This window comes from Bombina bombina, chromosome 7 (genome assembly GCF_027579735.1).
Source record: "Bombina bombina isolate aBomBom1 chromosome 7, aBomBom1.pri, whole genome shotgun sequence".
Taxonomy (NCBI): Eukaryota; Metazoa; Chordata; class Amphibia; order Anura; family Bombinatoridae; genus Bombina; species Bombina bombina.
This window is the reverse complement of record NC_069505.1, coordinates 199646310-199669687: the sequence shown is the minus strand read 5'-3', so window position 1 is coordinate 199669687 and position 23378 is coordinate 199646310. Positions and strand designations below refer to the sequence as shown.

The 23378-nt window shown below is 40.8% G+C and overlaps 1 protein-coding gene across 2 annotated transcripts in view; it reads right to left on the bottom strand.

Moving 5' to 3' along the window:
* Positions 1-23378, bottom strand: part of SHANK2 (SH3 and multiple ankyrin repeat domains 2) — a 1433430-nt gene that overhangs the window by 635335 nt on the left and 774717 nt on the right. For both annotated transcript variants that reach the window (XM_053720553.1, XM_053720554.1), the window contains exon 14: positions 20338-20413. In XM_053720553.1, the coding sequence (XP_053576528.1) occupies positions 20338-20413 (76 nt within the window). The remainder of the gene's footprint in view (positions 1-20337; positions 20414-23378) is intronic.

The following is a 23378-nucleotide window of genomic DNA, read 5'->3' as shown; positions in this document are numbered from 1 at the left end:
AGTTAGATAGCTACCTTAAGGCCGGTCTCAAATTTCCACTGCGATCCGATGTTAATGTTTAGGTCGTTCTGCCTTGTATATGTGTTCAGTGGATTGGGCTGTAGTCTGAGGTGTATCTGCGCGTTACCTTGTTTATCCGGTGGGGCCGCGCCACGTGGAAGCTGTAATGGCGTGCGGCTGTATGTGGCGTTTCGTTCGACTATCTGAGAATCAGGTCCGGCAATCACTGTTGCGGTCTACCAGTGTGGGTCACCAGCTCCCCGCTGCTGAACCAAAGTTGGACCCAGGGCACAAGCGTGCCTCTTGCAGTGCGGAGCTTCCAGCCGAGTGAGTATAGGTGCGGTAGTACGTTGTTTAAGTTCAGCGGTTCTTCAGCTGATAAGCGTTTGGTCCGGTCACCGGACAGTTAGGTTTATGGCACAAGAGTCTCTAGATGCTTTTTAGCTTATTGCTGCCCTTCAAATCACCATAATGGAACCTGTGTGTGAGAATATGTTACGGAGCAAAGTTAAAGTGCAGCCATGTTCCTGCACGGCTACGCTCCGCCCCCCCCGCCCATATTCTTTTAAAAGGAAAATGTGTCTTAATTGGAGCACAAGCTCATCACGAATAAACCTATTTACCCAGAATTGAATTTTACACCAGAATTGACTAATTTTTGGGCAATCCCATATACAATGTTGGAGATCTGCTCCCTCTTTATGACATTTAAAGCAATTCCCCTTATTCCCATTATTTTGCCACTTACTTATCCTCAATGGTGTTAAATAAAAGTTATTTAGAAGTTTAAACTGAGATTCTTTCCAGCTTACTACTCTCGTTGCTGTGTCTGCCAGTCTGATGCTCTTTTCGATGTCTTCATCTTGCAAAAAGTTAATATATTTTATGAGGAACCTTTTCTTTTTATTAATATGTTCTTTCCCTGATATATTTATTAAAACTTTGTACCAATATGATATTGATCTTTTGCCGACCTCGTATAATTTCACTCCTGCCTCAATTCCTGGGTCCCACACTATTCTATGCTTCTGTAATGGTTTAGAGAAGTAACTTCTAGCTTGTAAATAAGCATAGAAGGTTTTTGTCGGTAATTGATATTGTTCTGCTAATGTTTCAAATGTATGTAGAACTGGCCCTTCCCCCTGAACCAACTGGGAGAAATAACGTAACCCTTTCTTTCGCCAGATTTTAAAGGCCGGGTTATCATATATCCCAGGTATAAAATCGGGGGCGCCAATAAACGGCAAATATTTTGATAAATAAAAATCTTGTCCTACTAATCCACAGAATTTCTGCCACGCGCAAACCACATTAGAGAAAGTTAAGAGGGTGCTGACATTGCTAGGTAAACTCCTAAATGGATGATGTAGAATTGCCTTAAGATCAAAGGGTTTTATCACCGTAGATTCTAAATCATAATAAGTCACTTGGTTAGCTTCCGTTATCCAATCTATACCGAATTTCATGAGGGCGACTATGTTATATCTTGCAATGTCTGGCAAAGCCAGACCCGCGTATCTTTTGCTTTGAACAAGTTTCTCAGTTGCTATCCGAATTTTCTTTTTGCCCCATATAAAGTGCGCGCACGTTCTATTATATCTGGCAGCATCTCGTTTTTTAATCATTAATGGTAAATTTTGCATTAGAAATAATAATCTGGGGAAAACTATCGTTTTAATCAGCACGATTTTTGCGGAAAGCGAAAAATATTGTATATTCCACTTACCTAGTCTTCCTTCAAGATTATCAAAGAACTCAGCGTAATTAAGACTATACCATTCACTAGGATTTTTACTTATTTTAATACCTAAATAATTTATTGATTTTACTACTGTAAAACCTTGTTGCAGAGGACTCTCTCTAGTTTGATTAATCCAGAGCAGTTCTGACTTTTCCTTGTTGATTTTATAGCCGGAAAAGGTAGTGAAATTATTAATAATTGCCAAGCATTTGGGTATACTTTCTTTTGTATGCTGTAAAAATAACATAATGTCATCGGCATATAAAGAGATTACAATATTATGTCCCCCAAGTCCTATTCCCATTAATTCTTGCCTGAGTTGAATGGCCAAAGGTTCTAGCGCGAGATCAAAAAGTAAGGGCGACAGGGGACAACCCTGTCTAGTCCCTCTTTGTAGGGTTATAAACTGAGACAATTCGCCGTTTACCAACAATTGAGATCGTGGGCTGTTATATATCTTTTTAATTAGCTGAACCAGATTGCCTTTAAAACCAAATTTCTTGAGAGTCATAAATAGGTGATCCCATATTATGGAATCGAACGCTTTTTCTGCGTCAATCGTATAATGTTGTTTATTAGTTTTTGTTAGCCTTTTTTATTTTCTGTAATTTTAGAATAATTTAATGTATTTTTTTTTTAAGTACTGTTAGGATTTTTTATTTTATTTGTAATGTAGAATTTTATTTTTTTATGTAATTAAAGGGTTCATTTAGGTGGTGTTAGGTTAGGGGGCTTAGTCATTAAATTATTTTTCCTTCTTAATATGAGGAGAGTCCATGGCTTAATTCCTTACTTGTGGAAATACAGAACCTGGCCACCAGGAGGAGGCAAAGACACCCCAGCCAAAGGCTTAAATACCTCCTCCACTTCCCTCATACCCCAGTCATTCTTTGCCTTTTGTCACAGGCAGAGAATTGTTAGAAAGGACTCCGGAGGTTGTCCCGTCGCAATACCAAGCTACTCAGGTATGGGTCGAGATCCAAGGATCCTCAGGCGGAGCTAATAGATGCATTAGTGGTGCCTTGGGGGTTCAGTCTCATATATCTTTTTCCACCATTACCTCTCCTTCCTCGAGTAGTGGCCCACATGAAGCAGGAGCGGGCATCAGTGATTCTGATTGCTCCATCGTGGCTGCGAAGGATGTGGTTCACGGATCTAGTGGGGATGTCGTCATCTCCTCCATGGAAGTTACCTTGTCGCAGGGATCTGCTGGAACAAGGTCCTTTTGTTCATCAAAATCTAGATTCTTTGAGGCTGACTGCATGGAGATTGAATGCTTAGTCCTAGCCAAGAGAGGTTTCTCTGAGAAAATTATTAACACTCTCATTCAAGCTCGTAAGCCGATTACTTGACGCATCTATCATAAGGTGTGGAGGACATACTTATTCTGGTGTGAAGAGCGTGGATTCCCCTGGCATAAGGTCAGGGTTTCCAGGATTCTTTCTTTTCTCCAGGATGGTCTGGAGAAAGGCCTTTCTGCTAGCTCCCTTAAGGGACAGATTTCGGATGATCTGTTTTACTGCACAAGAGGCTCGCTAAGCTTCCAGATGTTCAGTCTTTTGTTCAGGCTCTGGCTAGAATCAGGCCTGTGTTTATATCTAGTGCTCCGCCTTGGAGTTTAAATCTTGTTCTTTAAGTTTTGCAGGAGGCTCTGTTTGAGCCTATGCATGTAGTTGACATTAAATTACTGTCTTGAAAGGTTCTTTTTCTACTGGCCATTGCTTCGGCGCTCAGAGTCTCTGAAATAGCTGCCTTGCAATGTGAGCCTCCTTGCCTAGTATTTCATGCTGATAAGGCTGTTCTTCGTACAGGGTTAGGCTTTCTTTCTAAGGTCGTTTCAGATCGCAACATCAATCAGGAGATTGTGGTTCCTTCCTGGTGTTCTAAACCTTCTTCTTCGAACGGTTACTTCATAATTTGGATGTGGTTCAGGCCTTGAAGTTCTATCTTCAGGCTATGAAGGAGTTTAGACAGACTTCTTCTTTGTTTTTTGTCTATTCTGGGAAGTGTAGGGGGCAGAAGGCCTTGTCCACTTCCTTATCTTTTTGGTTGAGGAGCATTATTCACTTAGCTTATGAGACAGCAGGACATAAGTCTCCTCAGAGGATTAAGGCTCATTCAACTAGAGCAGTGGCTTCCTCTTGGGCCAACAAGAATTAGGCCTCTATGGATCAGATTTGTTACATACCTTTTCAAAATGTTACAAGTTTGATGTTTTTGCTTCGGCTGAAGCAGTTTTTGGGAGAAAGGTTTTGCAGACTGTGGTGCCCTCAGAAAAGGGTCCGCCTCTCTTCTACCCTCCTGTCTTATTCAATGTCCTCTAAAGCTTGGGTATATGTTTCCCACAAGTAAGGAATGAAGTCATGGACTCTCCTCATATTAAGAAGGAAAACATAAATTATGTTTACCAGATAATTTCCTTTCCTTCTGTACGAGGCGAGTCCACGTGGACCTAAATTTTGTTTTTGTTCTTCTAGCACCATTTATACACTGATATTTCTCCTACCTTTCCTTTGTCCCTTGGCAGAATGACTGGGATATGAGGGAAGTGGGGGAGGGAATTTAAGCCTCTGGTTCTGTATTCCCAAAAGTAAGGAATGAAGCCGTGGACTCTCCTTATACAGAAGGAAAGGAAATGATCTCGTAAGCATAATTTATGTTTTTTGCGTTGTGGGGTTGGTGGTTTAGGAGTTAATAGGTAAATTAAGTTTAATGCGTTGTGGGGGGTTGCAGATTAGGGGTTAATAGATGTATTAGGTAGTTTGCGATGTTGGATTTTGCGTATTATGGGGTTAATAATTTTATTAGGTAGTTTTTTTTGTTTTTTCTTAATACTTCGTGCAGGCTTTTATTTATTTTTTTAGTTTTTGTTTTGTAATGCTCTGTTTGCCTTCACTGCATCCCGATGTATTCCAATAATGGCAGGGTGGTAAAAGAATCCACCTTCATTTTTTTGGCTGTGCGCACAGCCAACATTCTTTTGGCTACCTCGCACTGCCAAGATTCCTTTAAGGATGCGTGCGCAACTGCCGACGGCGACGGATGTGTTACAAATGAGATTATAGTATAGATATGCAGTAATAGAGACTAAAATACTTTAAATAAAGCTTGTTAACAACAATAAACACATTATATATAGATTTTAAGTTAGAGACTAGAATATGTGAAATAAAGCTTGTTAACAACAATATGCACATTATATATAGATATGAAGTAGACAAGACTAGTATATGTGAAATAAAGCTTGTTAACAACAATATGCACATTATATATAGATATGCAGTAGCAGAGACTAGAATATGTGAAATAAAGCTTGTTAACAACAATATGCACATTATATATAGATATGCAGTAGCAGAGACTAGAATATGTGAAATAAAGCTCGTTAAGAACAATATGCACATTATATATAGATATGCAGTAGCAGAGACTAGAATATGTGAAATAAAGCTTGTTAACAATAATATGCACATTATATATAGATATGCAGTGGCCAAGACTAGTATATGTGAAATAAAGCTTGTTAACAACAATATGCACATTATATATAGATACGCAGTAGCAGAGACTAGAATATGTGAAATAAAGCTTGTTAACAACAATATGCACATTATATATAGATACGCAGTAGCAGAGACTAGAATATGTGAAATAAAGATTGTTAACAACAATATGCGCATTATATATAGATATGCAGTAGCAGAGACTAGAATATGTGAAATAAAGATTGTTAACAACAATATGCACTGTATATATATATATATATATATATATAGATAGATACTCAGTAGCAGAGACTAGATTATGTGAGATAAAGCATGTTATAACAACAATATGCACATTATATAAAGATATGCAGATACAGAGACTAGAGTATGTGAAAACATAATTTATGCTTACCTGATAAATTTATTTCTCTTGTAGTGTATCCAGTCCACGGATCATCCATTATTTGTGGGAAATTCTCCTTCCCAACAGGAAGTTGCAAGAAGATCACCCACAGCAGAGCTGCTATATAGCTCCTCCCCTCACTGCCATATCCAGTCATTCGACCGAAACAAGCCGAGAAAAGGAGAAACCATAGGGTGCAGTGGTGACTGTAGTTTAATTAAAATTTAGACCTGCCTGAAAAGGACAGGGCGGGCCGTGGACTGGATACACTACAAGAGAAATACATTTATCAGGTAAGCATAAATTATGTTTTCTCTTGTTAAGTGTATCCAGTCCACGGATCATCCATTACTTGTTGGATACCAATACCAAAGCTAAAGTACACGGATGATGGGAGGGACAAGGCAGGAACTTAAACGGAAGGAACCACTGCCTGTAGAACCTTTCTCCCCAAAACAGCCTCCGAAGAAGCAAAAGTATCAAATTTGTAAAATTTGGAAAAAGTATGAAGGGAAGACCAAGTTGCAGCCTTGCAAATCTGTTCAACAGAGGCCTCATTTTTAAAGGCCCAGGTGGAAGCCACAGCTCTAGTAGAATGAGCTGCAATCCTTTCAGGAGGCTGCTGTCCAGCAGTCTCATAGGCTAAACGGATTATACTCCGAAACCAAAAAGAAAGAGAGGTTGCCGAGGCCTTCTGACCTCTCCTCTGTCCAGAGTAAACAACAAACAGGTTAGATGTTTGGCGAAAATCTTTAGTAGCCTGTAAGTAAAACTTCAAGGCACGCACTACGTATAGATTATGCAAAAGACGTTCCTTCTTTGAAGAAGGATTAGGACATAATGATGGAACAACAATCTCTTGATTGATATTCTTGTTAGAAACCACCTTAGGTAAAAACCCAGGTTTTGTACGCAGAACAACTTTATCTGAATGAAAGATCAGATAAGGAGAATCACAATGTAAGGCAGATAACTCCGAGACTCTTCGAGCCGAGGAAATAGCCATCAGAAAAATAACTTTCCATGAAAGAAGTTTGATATCAATAGAATGAAGGGGTTCAAACGGAACCCCTTGAAGAACTTTAAGAACCAAGTTTAAGCTCCATGGAGGAGCAACAGGTTTAAACCCAGGCTTAATTCTAACTAAAGCCTGACAAAATCCCTGAACGTCTGGAACTTCTGCCAGACGCTTGTGTAAAAGAATAGACAGAGCAGAAACCTGTCCCTTTAAAGAACTAGCTGATAATCCTTTGTCCAAACCCTCTTGGAGGAAGGACAATATCCTAGGAATCCTAACCCTACTCCATGAGTAATTCTTGGATTCACACCAATGAAGATATTTACGCCATATCTTGTGGTAAATTTTCCTGGTGACAGGCTTTCGTGCCTGTATTAAGGTATCAATTACTGACTCGGAGAAGCCACGCTTTGATAGGATCAAGCGTTCAATCTCCATGCAGTCAGTCTCAGAGAAAGTAGATTTGGATGATTGAAAGGACCTTGTATTAGAAGGTCTTGTCTCAGAGGCAGAGTCCATGGTGGAAAGGATGACATGTCCACTAGGTCTGCATACCAGGTCCTGCATGGCCACGCAGGCGCTATCAATATCACCGATGCTCTTTCCTGTTTGATTTTGGCAATCAGACGAGGGAGCAGAGGAAACGGTGGAAACACATAAGCCAGGTTGAAGAACCAAGGCGCTGCTAGAGCATCTATTAGTGCCGCTTCTGAGTCCCTGGACCTGGATCCGTAACAAGGAAGCTTGGCGTTCTGGCGAGACGCCATGAGATCCAATTCTGGTTTGCCCCAACGGAGAACCAATTGAGCAAACACCTCCGGATGGAGTTCCCATTCCCCCGGATGAAAAGTCTGACGACTTAGAAAATCCGCCTCCCAGTTCTCTACACCTGGGATATGGATCGCTGACAGGTGGCAAGAGTGAGTCTCTGCCCAGCAAATTATCTTGGAGACTTCTGACATCGCTAGGGAACTCCTGGTTCCCCCTTGATGGTTGATGTAAGCCACAGTCGTGATGTTGTCCGACTGAAATCTGATGAACCTCAGTGTTGCTAGCTGAGGCCAAGCCAGAAGAGCATTGAATATTGCTCTTAACTCCAGAATATTTATTGGGAGGAGTTTCTCCTCCTGAGTCCATGAACCCTGAGCCTTCAGGGAGTTCCAGACTGCACCCCAACCTAAAAGGCTGGCATCTGTTGTTACAATTGTCCAATCTGGTCTGCGAAAGGTCATACCCTTGGACAGATGGGCCCGAGATAACCACCAGAGAAGAGAATCTCTGGTTTCCTGATCCAGATTTAGTAGAGGGGACAAATCTGTGTAATCCCCATTCCACTGACTGAGCATGCATAATTGCAGCGGTCTGAGATGCAGGCGCGCGAATGGCACTATGTCCATCGCCGCTACCATTAAGCCGATTACTTCCATGCACTGAGCCACCGTGGGGCGCGGAATGGAGTGAAGAACGCGGCAAGCATTTAGAAGTTTTGATAACCTGGACTCCGTCAGGTAAATTTTCATTTCTACAGAATCTATTAGAGTCCCTAGGAAGGAAACCCTCGTGAGAGGAGATAGAGAACTCTTTTCTTCGTTCACTTTCCACCCATGCGACCTCAGGAATGCCAGAACTATCTCTGTATGAGATTTGGCAATTTGAAAGCTTGACGCCTGTATCAGGATATCGTCCAGGTAAGGAGCCACCGCTATGCCTCGCGGTCTTAGGACCGCCAGAAGTGAGCCCAGAACCTTTGTAAAAATTCTTGGGGCTGTAGCCAACCCGAATGGAAGAGCTACAAATTGGTAATGCCTGTCTAGAAAGGCAAACCTCAGGAACTGATGATGATTCTTGTGAATCGGAATGTGAAGGTAGGCATCCTTTAAGTCCACTGTGGTCATGTACTGACCCTCTTGGATCATGGGTAAAATGGTTCGAATAGTTTCCATCTTGAATGACGGAACTGTGAGGAATTTGTTTAGGATCTTTAAATCCAAAATTGGTCTGAAGGTTCCCTCTTTTTTGGGAACCACAAACAGATTTGAATAAAACCCCTGTCCTTGTTCCGTCCGCGGAACTGGATAGATCACTCGCATTACAAGGAGATCTTGTACGCAGCTTAGGAATGCCTCTTTCTTTATCTGGTTTGCAGATAATCTTGAAAGGTGAAATCTCCCTTGTGGAGGAGAAGCTTTGAAGTCCAGAAGATATCCCTGAGATATGATCTCCAACGCCCAGGGATCCTGAACATCTCTTGCCCACGCCTGGGTGAAGAGAGAGAGTCTGCCCCCTACTAGATCCGTTGTCGGATAGGGGGCCGCTCCTTCATGCTGTCTTAAGAGGCAGCAGCAGGCTTTCTGGCCTGCTTGCCCTTGTTCCAGGACTGGTTAGGTTTCCAGGCCTGCTTGGATTGAGCAAAAGTTCCCTCTTGTTTTGAAGCAGAGGAAGTTGATGCTGCACCTGCCTTGAAATTTCGAAAGGCACGAAAATTAGACTGTTTGGCCTTTGATTTGGCCCTGTCCTGAGGAAGGGTATGACCCTTACCTCCAGTAATGTCAGCAATAATTTCTTTCAAACCAGGCCCGAATAAGGTCTGCCCCTTGAAAGGAATGTTGAGTAATTTAGACTTTGAAGTCACATCAGCTGACCAGGATTTGAGCCATAGCGCCCTACGCGCCTGGATGGCGAATCCGGAATTCTTAGCCGTTAGTTTAGTCAAATGAACAATGGCATCAGAAACAAATGAGTTAGCTAGCTTAAGAATTCTAAGTTAGTCAACAATTTCAGTCAATGGAGCTGTATGGATGGCCTCTTCCAGGGCCTCAAACCAGAATGCCGCCGCAGCAGTGACAGGCGCAATGCATGCAAGGGGCTGTAAAATAAAACCTTGTTGAATAAACATTTTCTTAAGGTAACCCTCTAATTTTTTATCCATTGGATCTGAAAACGCACAACTGTCCTCAACCGGGATAGTGGTACGCTTTGCTAAAGTAGAAACGGAGGTTCTCAAGCTTAAATTTGAAATCTCTGAATCAGGTCTCCCCGATTCAGAGACGTCACCCACAGACTGAACCTCTCCGTCCTCAGGTGCTGCATATTGTGGCGCAATATAAGACATGGCTCTTACAGCATCTACGCGCTCTGTATCTCGTCTAACCCCAGAGCTATCAATTCAGGCAATCTGGATAATACCTCTGACAGGGTATTATTCATGATTGCAGCCATGTCCTGCAAAGTAATCGCTATGGGCGTCCCTGATGTACTTGGCGCCATATTAGCGTGCGTCCCTTGAGCGGGAAGCGAAGGGTCCGACACGTGGGGAGAGTTAGGCATAACTTCCCCCTCGACAGACCCCTCTGGTGACAATTCTTTTATAGATAAAGACTGATCTTTACTGTTTAAGGTGAAATCAATACATTTAGTACACATTCTCCTATGGGGCTCCACCATGGCTTTTAAACATAATGAACAAGTATCCTCTGTTTCAGACATGTTTGTACAGACTAGCAATGAGACTAGCAAGCTTGGAAAACACTTTAAAGCAAGTTAACAAGCAATATAAAAAACGTTACTGTGCCTTTAAGAGAAACAAGTTTTGACAAAATTTGAAATAACAGTGAAAAAAGGCAGTTACCCTAACAAAATTTTTACAGTGTATGTAACAAGTCAGCAGAGCACTGCACCCACTTGCAAATGGATGATTAACCCCTTAATAACAAAAACAGAATAATAAATGACAAAAACGTTTTTTAAACACAGTCACAACAACTGCCACTTTCTACTGTGATTGTTACCCTCCTCAAACACGACTTTGAAGCCTTTTGAGCCCTTCAGAGATGTCCTGTATCATGCAGAGGGAAGCTGAATGTCTCTGTCAGTATTTTTATCTGCACAGAAAAGCACTAAAATAGGCCCTTCCCACTCATATTGCAACAGTGGAAAGCTTCAGGAAACTGTTTCTAGGCAAAAATCAAGCCAGCCATGTGGAAAAAAACTAGGCCCCAATAAGTTTTGTCACCAAACATATATAAAAACGATTAACATGCCAGCAAACGTTTTATATTACACTTTTATAAGAGTATGTATCTCTGTTAATAAGCCTGATACCAGTCACTATCACTGCATTTAAGGCTTAACTTACATTAATCCGGTATCAGCAGCATTTTTCTAGCAAATTCCATCCCTAGAAATATATTAACTGCACATACCTTATTGCAGGAAAACCTGCACGCCATTCCCCCTCTGAAGTTACCTCACTCCTCAGAATATGTTAGAACGGCAGTGGATCTTAGTTACTTCTGCTAAGATCATAGAAATCACAGGCAGATTCTTCTTCTAATGCTGCCTGAGATGAAACAGTACACTCCGGTACCATTTAAAAATAACAAACTTTTGATTGAAGTTAAAAAACTAACTATAATACACCACTCTCCTCTTACTACGTCCATCTTTGTTGAGAGTTGCAAGAGAATGACTGGATATGGCAGTGAGGGGAGGAGCTATATAGCAGCTCTGCTGTGGGTGATCCTCTTGCAACTTCCTGTTGGGAAGGAGAATACCCCAAAAGTAATGGATGATCCGTGGACTGGATACACTTAACAAGAGAAATAAAGCTTGTTAACAACAATATGCACTGTATATATAGATATGCAGTAGCAGAGACTAGAATATGTGAAATAAAGCTTGTTGAAAACAATATGCACATTATATATAGATATGCAGTAGCAGAGACTAGAGTATGTGAAATAAAGCTTGTTAACAACAATATGCACATTATATATAGATATGCAGTAGCAGAGACTAGAGTATGTGAAATAAAGCTTGTTAACAACAATATGCACATTATATAAAGATACGCAGTAGCAGAGACTAGAGTATGTGAAATAAAGATTGTTAACAACAATATGCACATTATATATAGATATGCAGTAGCAGAGACTAGAATATGTGAAATAAAGCTTGTTAACAACAATATGCACAATATATATATATAGATACGCAGTAGCAGAGACTAGAATATGTGAAATAAAGCTTGTTAACAACATTATGCACTGTATATATAGATATGCAGTAGCAGAGACTAGAATATGTGAAATAAAGCTTGTTAACAACAATATGCACATTATATATAAATATGCAGTAGCAGAGACTAGAATATGTGAAATAAAGCTTGTTAACAACAATATGCACACAGGGCCGGATTTACATCTCAGGTGCCTGTAGGCACAAAAACCTGAAGCGCCCCCCCCACCCCCCCACCCCCCCTAGAAAAAAGTGGAAAAAATGAGGACTTTTTTTTATTATTATTTAGGACAACTAAAAATAAATATTAGATGTAAAATTACATTTTCCCTTTTATGGAGATACACAAATACACACACCAATTGCAATATTTGTTGTAATGGAAGCTACACCAAAAATCAATATTCACTTGACTCAAATGGCCATACAATTTCTATTATGTATAACAAAAACAAATCATGTTAAACTTTTAATGCAAAATATTCTAAAGAAAACCCTATTTAAAGGGACATCAAATGTGACAGTTTGCTGGGCATTTTATTATTGCACTAGTGCTTGCAGAGAAGTGTGTTAGCCTCTTGCAAAAGAGTTAAACACATAGTCAATGTCAGTTCTGAGACAGCAATACACATCTGTGCAGACCCAGATGGGCTCATAGGACATGTTTATTGACAAGCCATTAGTGTATTGCTTTTCTGGAGATGACTTTGACTATGTGCTTAACATTTTGTTGGAGTCAAACACAGTTTTGTGTAAACAATAGCAATATTAAAACTAGCAGCATGCAAGCTCATCACCATCAACAACCTGTGCAGCCAGTGGAAGAAAATATAAAATGTAGGGAAAAAAATCTTGTAAACTCTGATATTTTTGGTACAAACACACACAGATGTTACATTTATTTTGTTCTGAAATATAAATATCATATGATGTTGCTCTCAAAGGAAAACATGGAATGTTGTAGATTATATGTAATCCAGGGGTCAACAAATGTGTTTAAAATTAGAATTTAGAAATTCAATGGGAGGGGTTTAGTTTTAATCTTTGCCCCTCTCTCCTTCATGGCTCCCTCAACTGCTGTAACATATTCCCAATGAAACACTCGACTTTGTAGGCACCTGGCAGCACAATTCTTACTAAAATAAATGCCCTCATAAAAAAAAAAAAAAAAAAAAAAAAAATTTTTTTTTTTTTTTTTTTTTTTTTTATTATTGACAGGCAGGCGCCCCTCACTGCAAGGCGCCTGTAGGCACATGCCTACTGTGCCTAATGGGAAATCCGGCCCTGTATGCACATTATATATAGATATGCAGTAGCAGAGACTAGAATATGTGAAATAAAGCTTGTTAACAACAATATGCACATTATATATAGATATGCAGTAGCAGAGACTAGAGTATGTGAAATAACAAATTATGCTTACCAGATAATTTCCTTTCCTTCTGTTTGAGGAGAGTCCACGGCCTCATTCCTTACTTGTGGGAAATACAGAACCTGGCCACCAGGAGGAGGCAAAGACACCCCAGCCAAAAGCTTAAATACCTCCCCCACTTCCCTCATGCCACAGTCATTCTGCCAAGGGAACAAGGAAAAGTAGGAGAAATATCAGGGTATAAATGGTGCTAGACGAACAAAAACAAAATTTAGGTCCGCCCTTCAGAGAATACAGACGGGGGCCGTGGACTCGCCTCATACAGAAGGAAAGGAAATTATCTGGTAAGCATAATTTATATTTTCCTTCTTAATATGAGGAGAGTCCACGGCTTCATTCCTTACTTGTGGGAAACATATACCCAAGCTTTAGAGGACACTGAATAAGACAGGAGGGTAGAAGAGAGGCGGACCCTATTCTGAGGGCACCACAGTCTGCAAAACCTTTCTCCCAAAAAGCTGCTTCAGCCGAAGCAAAAACGTAAAACTTGTAAATTTTAGAAAAGGTATGTAAGGAGGCTCAGGTAGCCGCCCTACAAATCTGTTCCATAGAGGCCTCATTCTTGAAGGCCCAAGAGGAAGCCACTTAATCCTTGGAGGAGGCTTATGCCCCGCTGGCTCATAAGCTAGGCGAATGATGCTCCTCAACCAAAAGGATAAGGAAGTGGAAGAGGCCTTCTGCCCTCTACGCTTCCCAGAATAGACAACAAAGCCTGAAGATAGAAATTCAGGGCTCGAACCACGTCTAAATTATGAAGTAACCTTTCCTTCGAAGAAGAAGTGTTAGCACACAATGAAGGAACCACAATCTCCTGATTGATGTTGCGATCTGAAACTACCTTAGGAAGAAAACCGAACCCAGTATGAAGAACAGCCTTAATTCAGATACCCTGCTTGCCGAGGCAATAGCCAATAGGAAAAGAACCTTCCAAGACAGTAACCTGATGTCGATTGCATGCATAGGCTCGAATGGAGTCTTCTGCAGAACCTTAAGAACAAGATTTAAACTCCAAGCAGGAGCGCCAGATCTAAACACAGGACTGATTCTAGTCAGAGCCCGAATGAAAGACTGGACATCCCTAAGCTCAGCAACCCTCTTGTGAAGTAAAACAGATAGGGACAAAATCTGTCCCCTAAGGGAACTAGCAGAAAGGCCCTTCTCCAGCCCATCCTGGAGAAAAGAAAGAATCCTGGAGACCCTGACCTTATGCTAGGAAAATCCACGTTCCTCACACCAGAATAAGTAGGTCCTCCACACCTTATGATAGATGCGACGAGTAAACGGATTACGCGCTTGAATGAGAGTATCAATAACCCTCTAAAAAAAAACTCTTGGTGAGGACTAAGCGTTCAATCTCCACGCAGTCAGCCTCAGAGAATCTAGATTTTGATGAAGAAAAGGACCTTGCTCCAGCAGATCCCTGCTACAAGGTAACTTCTATGGAAGAGATGAGGACATCCCCACCAGATCAGCAAACCACATCCTTCGCGGCCACAATGGAGCAATTAGAATAACTGAAACTAACTCCTGCATGATGCGGGCCACTATACGAGGTAGAAGTGGTAACAGTGGAAAAATGTAAATTGGATTGAACCTCCAGGGCACTGCTAATGCATATATTAGCTCCATCTGAGGATCCCTGGACCACGACCCATATATGGGTATCTTGGAATTGAGCCGGGACGCCATGAGATCTATCTCCGGAGTCCCCCATCTGCTGCAAATCTCCGCAATTACCTCGAGATGGAGAGACTATTCCCCCGGATGAAAGGATTGTCTGCTGAGGAAATCCGCCTCCCAGTTGTCCACACCCGTAATGTGGATTTCTGACAGAGAGCAGTTGTGGGCCTCAGCCCATTCCAGAATCCGAGATACTTCAATCATTGCTAGGGAGCTCCTCGTTCCCCCCTGATGGTTTATGTAAGCCACTGAGGTAATGTTGTCTGATTGGAATCTGATAAACTGGGACAAACCCAGAAGAGGCCAAGCCTTCAGAGCACTGAAGATCGCTCGAAGTTCCAAAATGTTGATCGAGAGAAGGGATTCCTCTCGAGTCCACAGGCCCGGTGCCTTCCTGGCACCCCAAACAGCTCCTTATCCTGTGAGACTTGCGTCCATAGTCACAATCTCCCAGGATAGTCTCAAGAAGGATGTCCCTTGGGACAGGTGATCTGGACAGAGCCACCAAGAGAGCGATTCTTTCAACCGGTTGAAAAGAGAAATCTGTTGAGAAAGATCCGAATGATCGCCGTTCCACTGTCTCAGCATGCACAGTTGAAGTGGTCTGAGGTTGAATCTGGCAAAAGGAATGATGTTTATACAGGACACCATGAGACCAACTACCTCCATACACCGAGCCACAGAGGGCCTCAAGGAGGTCTGGAGGGCAAGACAAGCGCAAGTTAGCTTGCAATGTCTCTGGTCTGTAAGAAATATCCTCATAGATATGGAGTCTATTATAATACCCAGGAATTCCACCCTGGTATTAAGAATAAGAGAACTCTTTCCTAAGTTTATCTTCCATCCATGTGATTGAAGAAGAATAAGAGCTTTCGAATGGTCTGCTGCCAGATGACAGGATGGTACTTGAACCAGAATATTGTCCAAGTATGGTGCTACTGCTATACCGCCGGTTCTGGCCACTGCAAACAGAGACCCTAGAACCTTTGTTAAAACTCTTGGAGCAGTAGCTAGACCAAACAGAAGTGCAACAAACTGGAAGTGCTGGTTCAGGAACGCAAACCATAGGAACTGGAAGTGTTCCTTAGTAGTGTGAAAAGAAAAAGAAGGCGCCACAATAGTGCAAGATCAGTGACGTTGATAGATCGCACAAACGACAGATTGTACTTACTAGATGTAAGGCACTTGAGAAGTGCCACAGATACACTCTGGACTCTTTTTATAGCTGCCCAGATAGCTATCCTCTCGGTGTGACACCTGATGAAACGGTCTGTGAACCGGGAAACGCGTTGTGTTTTAATTTTGTTTTAAATAAAACCATAGTTGTTTTTACAACTTTGTCATCACTAACATTATTACTTTAGCTCTCCGTGGGAATCTGGTATTATTATAAGACTTTTTCTTGTCTATATATTGCCTGGTCTACAATATACCATTAGTCATTGATTCCGGACTGGGAATTACTAGCTTTACTGGAGGAGCGAGAGGATAGTTATCTGGGCAGCTATAAAGAGTCCAGATTGTATCTGTGCCGGAGATAGATCTCATTGGCTTCTCGTCTCAATACCAAGCTACCTAGATATGGGTCGAGTTCCAGGGATCCTCAGGCAGAGCTAATAGATGCATTAGCAGTGCCTTGGAGGTTCAGTATAATTGACCTTTTCCCATCATTACCACTTCTTCCTCGTGTAGTGGCCCGCATCAAGCAGGAGCAGGAATCAGTGATAATGATTGCTCCATCGTGGCTGAAAAGGCTGTGGTTCTCGGACCTGGTGAGGATGTCATCTTCTCCTCCGTGGAAGTTACCTTGTTGCAGGGATCTGCTGGAACAAGGTCCTTTTGTTATTCAAAATCTAGATTCTCTGAGGCTATCTGCGTGGAGATTGAACGCTTAGTCCTAGCCAAGAGAGGTTTTTCCGAGAGTGTGATTGATACTCTCATTCAAGCTTGTAAGCTGGTTACTCGCCACATCTATCATAAGGTGTGGAGAACCTACGTATTCTGGTGTGAAGAGCGTGGATTTTTCTTGGCATAAAGTTAAGGTTGCCAGGATCCTATCATTTCTCCAGGATAGACTGGAGAAGGGCCTTTCTGCCTGTTCCCTGAGGGGACAGATTTTGGCCCTATCTGTTTTACTGCACAAGAGGCTCTCAAAACTTCCCAAAGTACAGTCCTTTGTTAAGGGTCTGATTTAGGATCAGACCTGTGTTTAGATCTAAGGCTCCTCCTTGGAGTCTAAATCTTGTTCTTAAGGTGTTGCAATGGGCTCCGTTTGAGCCTATGCATGAGATTGACATTAAAATGTTGTCCTGGAAGGTTCTTTTTCTACTGGCTATTGCTTCTGCGTGCAGAGAATCTGAGATTGCCGCCTTGCAATGTGAGCCTCCTTATCTGGTGTTCCAGTCTGATAAGGCTGTCCTACGTACTAAGTTAGTTTTTTTCCTAAGGTCGTGTCAGACCACAACATCAATCAAGAGATTGTGGTTCCTTCCTTGTGTCCAAATCCTTTATCTGCGAAGGGACATTTGCTTCATAATCTGGGCGTGGTTCGCGCCTTGAAGTTCTTGCTTTAGGCTACAATGGATTTTAGACAAACTTTGTCCTTGTTTGTTGTCTATTCCCGGAAGCGTAAGGGACAGAAGGTCTCTTCGACTTCCTTATCTTTTTGGTTAAGGAGTGTTATCCGCCTTGCTTATAAGAGAGTGGGACATGAAACCTCCTCGGAGGATTACAGCTCATTCTACTAGACCAGTGGCTTCCTCTTGGGCCTTTAAGAATGAGGCCTCTATGGATCAGATTTGTAAGGCGGTTACCTGGTCCTCCTTACACACTTTTTCTTAATTTTACAATTTTATGTTTTTGCTTCGGCTGAAGCAGCTTTCGGGAGAAAGGTTTTGCAGGCTGTGCCCTCAGATTAGGGCCGCCTCTCTTTTTGTCCCTCCCATTATCATTCAGTGTCCTCTAGAGCTTGGGTATAAGTTTCCCAAAAGTAAGGAATGATGCTGTTGACTCTCCTTAAATTAAGAAGGAAAACATAAATTATGCTTACCAGATAATTTCCTTCTGTATAAGTAGAGTCCACGGCCCCCACCCGTGTTCTCCGATGGGCGGCCCTCTAAATTGTATTTTTCTTCTGGCACCATTTATACCCTGATATTTCTCCTACTGTTCCTTGTTCCCTCTGCAGAATGACTGGGGGATGGGGAAAGAGGGAGAGGTATTTAAGCCTTTGGCTGGGGTGTCTTTGCCTCCTCGTGGTGGCCAAGTTCAGTATTTTCCCAACAGTAAGGAATGATGTCGTGGACTCTCCTTATACAGAAGGAAATTAAATTATCTGGTAAGCATAATTTATGTTTTTTATATATATACACAGTTACAGAGACTAGAATATGTGAAATAAAGCGTGTTAACAATATGCACATTATATATAGATATGCAGGAGCAGAGACTAGAATATGTGAAATAAAGCGTATTTGATTGGGTTGCTTTCTGTCGGCCGCCTCAAAGCAGGCTGACAAGTTATGGAGCAGCGGTCTTTAGACTTCTTCAGAACTTCTGTTCCTGAAGGCTCGCCAGAAACAAGGGGCATCAAGCTCGATACAGAGCTTGATAAATATGCCCCTATATATAGATATGCAGTAGCAGAGACTAGAGTATGTGAAAAAGTATATTTATTAAAAACCACAGGCAGTTTGAGACCTTCCCCCTGGGAGCAGCATCTTTTCAGTTTCCCTATTAATCAAGGGTCAAATTATAATAATATAATTATATGTGAGCATTTGTCCGTATGGGTATTTATCCATCTGGGTATTTTTCAGTGTGAGCAGTTTTCCTTGTGAGCATTTGACAGTGGGGGGTTTTCTGTGTGGAATTTTCATGTGGGCTTTTTTCATGTGTGCATTTAGTACTAGTTTTTGTTGAGGTGTTAAAAGTTTTTAATATGGTGGTAACATAAAAATTCTGCATAGACTTTAATGTAGATAAAAACTTTTATTATCAGTCTCCCAATTTTACCATGAACATGGACTTATTTGTTCACTCTAGTCTGATGTGTAGCAGAGAAAGGAGAAGCGGGGAGGTAGAAAAGGACAAAGCAGGTAAAATGAGAGGCAAACTAGAACTGTAGATGGAAAGAAATTACTTTAAAAATTAAAATGGGCGCGTCTCCCAGACTCTCACCTCCATGAAAGAAATTAATTTATCAGGTAAGAATATATTTTGTTTTCTTTCGTAAGGTGGATGTGAGATATCAACAGAGAGTGCTATATTATATTTAGTCACAAGATGCCCACACACATATTCACAAACATACAGAAACACACACATACACAAACATACAGAAACACACACATACATACAATCACATATTTATATATATATATATATATATATATATATATATATATATATATATATATACACACACACACATGCACACACACAAACACACATACAATCATACACACACATACACACAATTACACATAACATCACACATATGTACAAAAACACACACAAACATATACACACACGAGGCATGCATTAATTTACTCACATAAACACACATACAAATACACCTACACACATACACAGAGATATATATATATATATATATATATATATATATATATATATACACACACATACAAATATAATCACACATAAACACACATACATATACACACAATAATACACATACATACACACACACATACAGTACATACACACATACAATCATACACATACATACACACATACAATCATACACACACATATACATAAACAAACACACATACACACACATTTACATTAACACACACACATACACACATATACATCAAATCATATTTATATATATATATATATATATATATATATATATACACACACACACACATACACTTACAATCACACATATAAGTACACACACACAAACACATATAATTATACACACACATATACATAAACACACACATACACACACTCACACAAACATATACATAAACACACACACACACACACATATATATACACACACACATATACATAAACACACACATATACACACATATACCTACAATCATATATATATATATATATATATATATATATATATATATATATATATATATATATATATATTTAAAAAAAACACACACACTCAGATACATAAACACACACATATACATACAATCATATATATATATACACACACACATATACATAAACACACACACATACATACAATCATATATACACACACACATATACATAGACACACACACATACATGTACAATCACACATACATACAAAAAAACACACAAGGCATGTATTAATTTGCTCATGACTCACACATACAACATATGCATTTCACACAATGCAAATCACGCAGTACACAGTTTCATGTAGACCTATCATACTCTCACTGGATGGGGCCCCCCAGAGTGTACATATTTATATGACATTTCAGCACTCACTTCTTACAACCCTTGCGCCTAGCTACAAATATTTGCAGTATATACTGTATGCCGAGAAGATAAACCACTGATAACACTTACCTAGAGGCATCAAAGCTATCATATGATCCCACGGTATAGTGGCGGAAAAGCTTCTTTGATCTGTCTGAGCGTGTTTCTAGAAAAAATATAAAAATATGGTTTATTTGTTTTTGTTTAAGAGACTTAATGCACACTTGTAAGTACTGCCAGTGAGAGCAAATAGCTACGCAAATCATATTAGTATTAGTGCACATTCACATACAGGCAGCCTTATAGTAACTTTCTAATGAAATTTAAATATTGGTCACATAGCAAGCATACAGCTGTACTTATCCAGTCATAGCTCACAAGGTCTCTTGCTTGATATATATATGAGAACAAAATAATAAAACATTTTGGTCAGCACAATCTAGACACACAAGGTGACGGAAACCTGACGTTCATGTGACAGATATTCCCACCAGGTGACCAGAGGAACAGATACACAAGGTGACGGAAACCTGATGTTCATGTGACAGATATTCCCACCAGGTGACCAGAGGAACAGATACACAAGGTGACGGAAACCTGATGTTCATGTGACAGATATTCCCACCAGGTGACCAGAGGAACAGACACACAAGGCGACTGAAACCCGCTGTACATGTGACAGATATTCCCACCAGGTGACCAGAGGAACAGACACACAAGGTGACTGAAACCCGCTGTACATGTGACAGATATTCCCACCAGGTGACCAGAGGAACGGACACACAAGGTGACTGAAACCCGCTGTACACGTGACAGATATTACCACCTGGTGAAAAGAGGAACAGACACACAAGTTGACTGAAACCCGCTGTACATGTGACAGATATTACCACCTGGTGAAAAGAGGAACAGACACACAAGGTAACTGAAACCTGCTGTACATGTGACAGATATTACCACCTGGTGAAAAGAGGAACGGACACACAAGGTGACTGAAACCTGCTGTACATGTGACAGATATTACCACCTGGTGAAAAGAGGAACGGACACACAAGGTGACTGAAATCCGCTGTACATGTGACAAATATACCACCTGGTGAAAAGAGGAACGGACACACAAGGTGACTGAAACCTGCTGTACATGTGACAGATATTACCACCTGGTGAAAAGAGAAACGGACACACAAGGTGACTGAAACCTGCTGTACATGTGACAGATATTACCACCTGGTGAAAAGAGGAACGGACACACAAGGTGACTGAAATCCGCTGTACATGTGACAGATATTACCACCTGGTGAAAAGAGGAACGGACACACAAGGTGACTGAAACCCGCTGTACATGTGACAGATATTACCACCTGGTGAAAAGAGGAACGGACACACAAGGTGACTGAAATCCGCTGTACATGTGACAGATATTACCACCTGGTGAAAAGAGGAACGGACACACAAGGTGACTGAAACCTGCTGTACATGTGACAGATATTACCACCTGGTGAAAAGAGGAACGGACACACAAGGTGACTGAAATCCGCTGTACATGTGACAGATATTACCACCTGGTGAACAGAGGAACAGACACACAAGGTGACTGAAACCCGCTGTACATGTGACAGATATTCCCACCAGGTGAACAGAGGAACAGACACACAAGGTGACTAAAACCTGCTGTACATGTGACAGATATTCCCACCTGGTGACAAGAGGAACAGACACACAAGGTGACTGAAACCCGCTGTACATGTGACAGATATTCCCACCAGGTGAACAGAGGAACAGACACACAAGGTGACTGAAACCCGCTGTACATGTGACAGATATTCCCACCTATCCTATTTAGTTGCTATTGTACTCTTGTACTCTTATTTAGTTACTAATTATACCCTTGTACTCTTATTTAGTTATTATTGTTCTCTTGTACTCTTATTTAGTTACTAATTATACCCTTGTACTCTTATTTAGTGATTATTGTTCTCTTGTACGCTTATTTAGTTACTAATTATACCCTTGTACTCTTATTTAGTTATTATTGTTCTCTTGTACTCTTATTTAGTTACTTCTTTACTCTTGTACTCTTATTTAGTAACTACTTTTACTCTTGTACTCTTATTTAGTTACTTCTTTACCCTTATTTAGTTACTCTTGTACTCTTATTTAGTTACTAGTGTACTCTTATTTAGTTACTATTATACTCTTGTACTGTTATGTATATACTAATTGTCCTCTTGTACTCTTGTTTAGTTACAATGGTACTCTTGTACTCTTATTTAGTTACTATTATACTCTTGTACTGATATTTAGTTACTTATTGTACTCGTGTACTGTTATTTAGTTATTAATTGTACTCTCGTACTCTTATTTACAAAGTGTTTTTTGTTTGTTTGTATTTTTCAGTAAGTATACTGTATATTTGTTGGTTTTCCTGCATGAAATTTGTAAATTCCTTAGTCTCTTCAGAAAAAAGTTGTAAACCTTATACCCACTTGTACCTGCTGCACTATCCACACTTTAGTGCTGGCACTCACAATCCTGCCCACTACTCCAGTCTCAGCTGGCAGCCCCTTCCCCCAAAGCCTTAGAGTGACACTCACCGTACACCCTGATATAAAAGATGACATCTCTCAGCCTCACCACTACAGCCGGCAGCCTGACCTCTAAACTATTTATTCACTTTACATTCGCCATACCCCTGACATAAAGGCTGACATCTCCCAGCCTCACTACTACAGATGGCAGCATGACCTCTAAACTATTTATTCACTTTACACTCGCCATACCCCTGACATAAAGGCTGACATCTCCCAGCCTCACTACTACAGATGGCAGCCTGACCTCTAAACTATTTATTCACTTTATACTCGCCATACCCCTAACATAAAGGCTGACATCTCCAAGCCTCACCACAACAGCCAGCAGCCTGACCTCTAAACTATTTATTCACTTTACACTCGCCATACCCCTGACATAAAGGCTGACATCTCCCAGCCTCACTACTACAGATGGCAGCATGACCTCTAAACTATTTATTCACTTTACACTCGCCATACCCCTGACATAAAGGCTGACATCTCCCAGCCTCACTACTACAGATGGCAGCCTGACCTCTAAACTATTTATTCACTTTATAC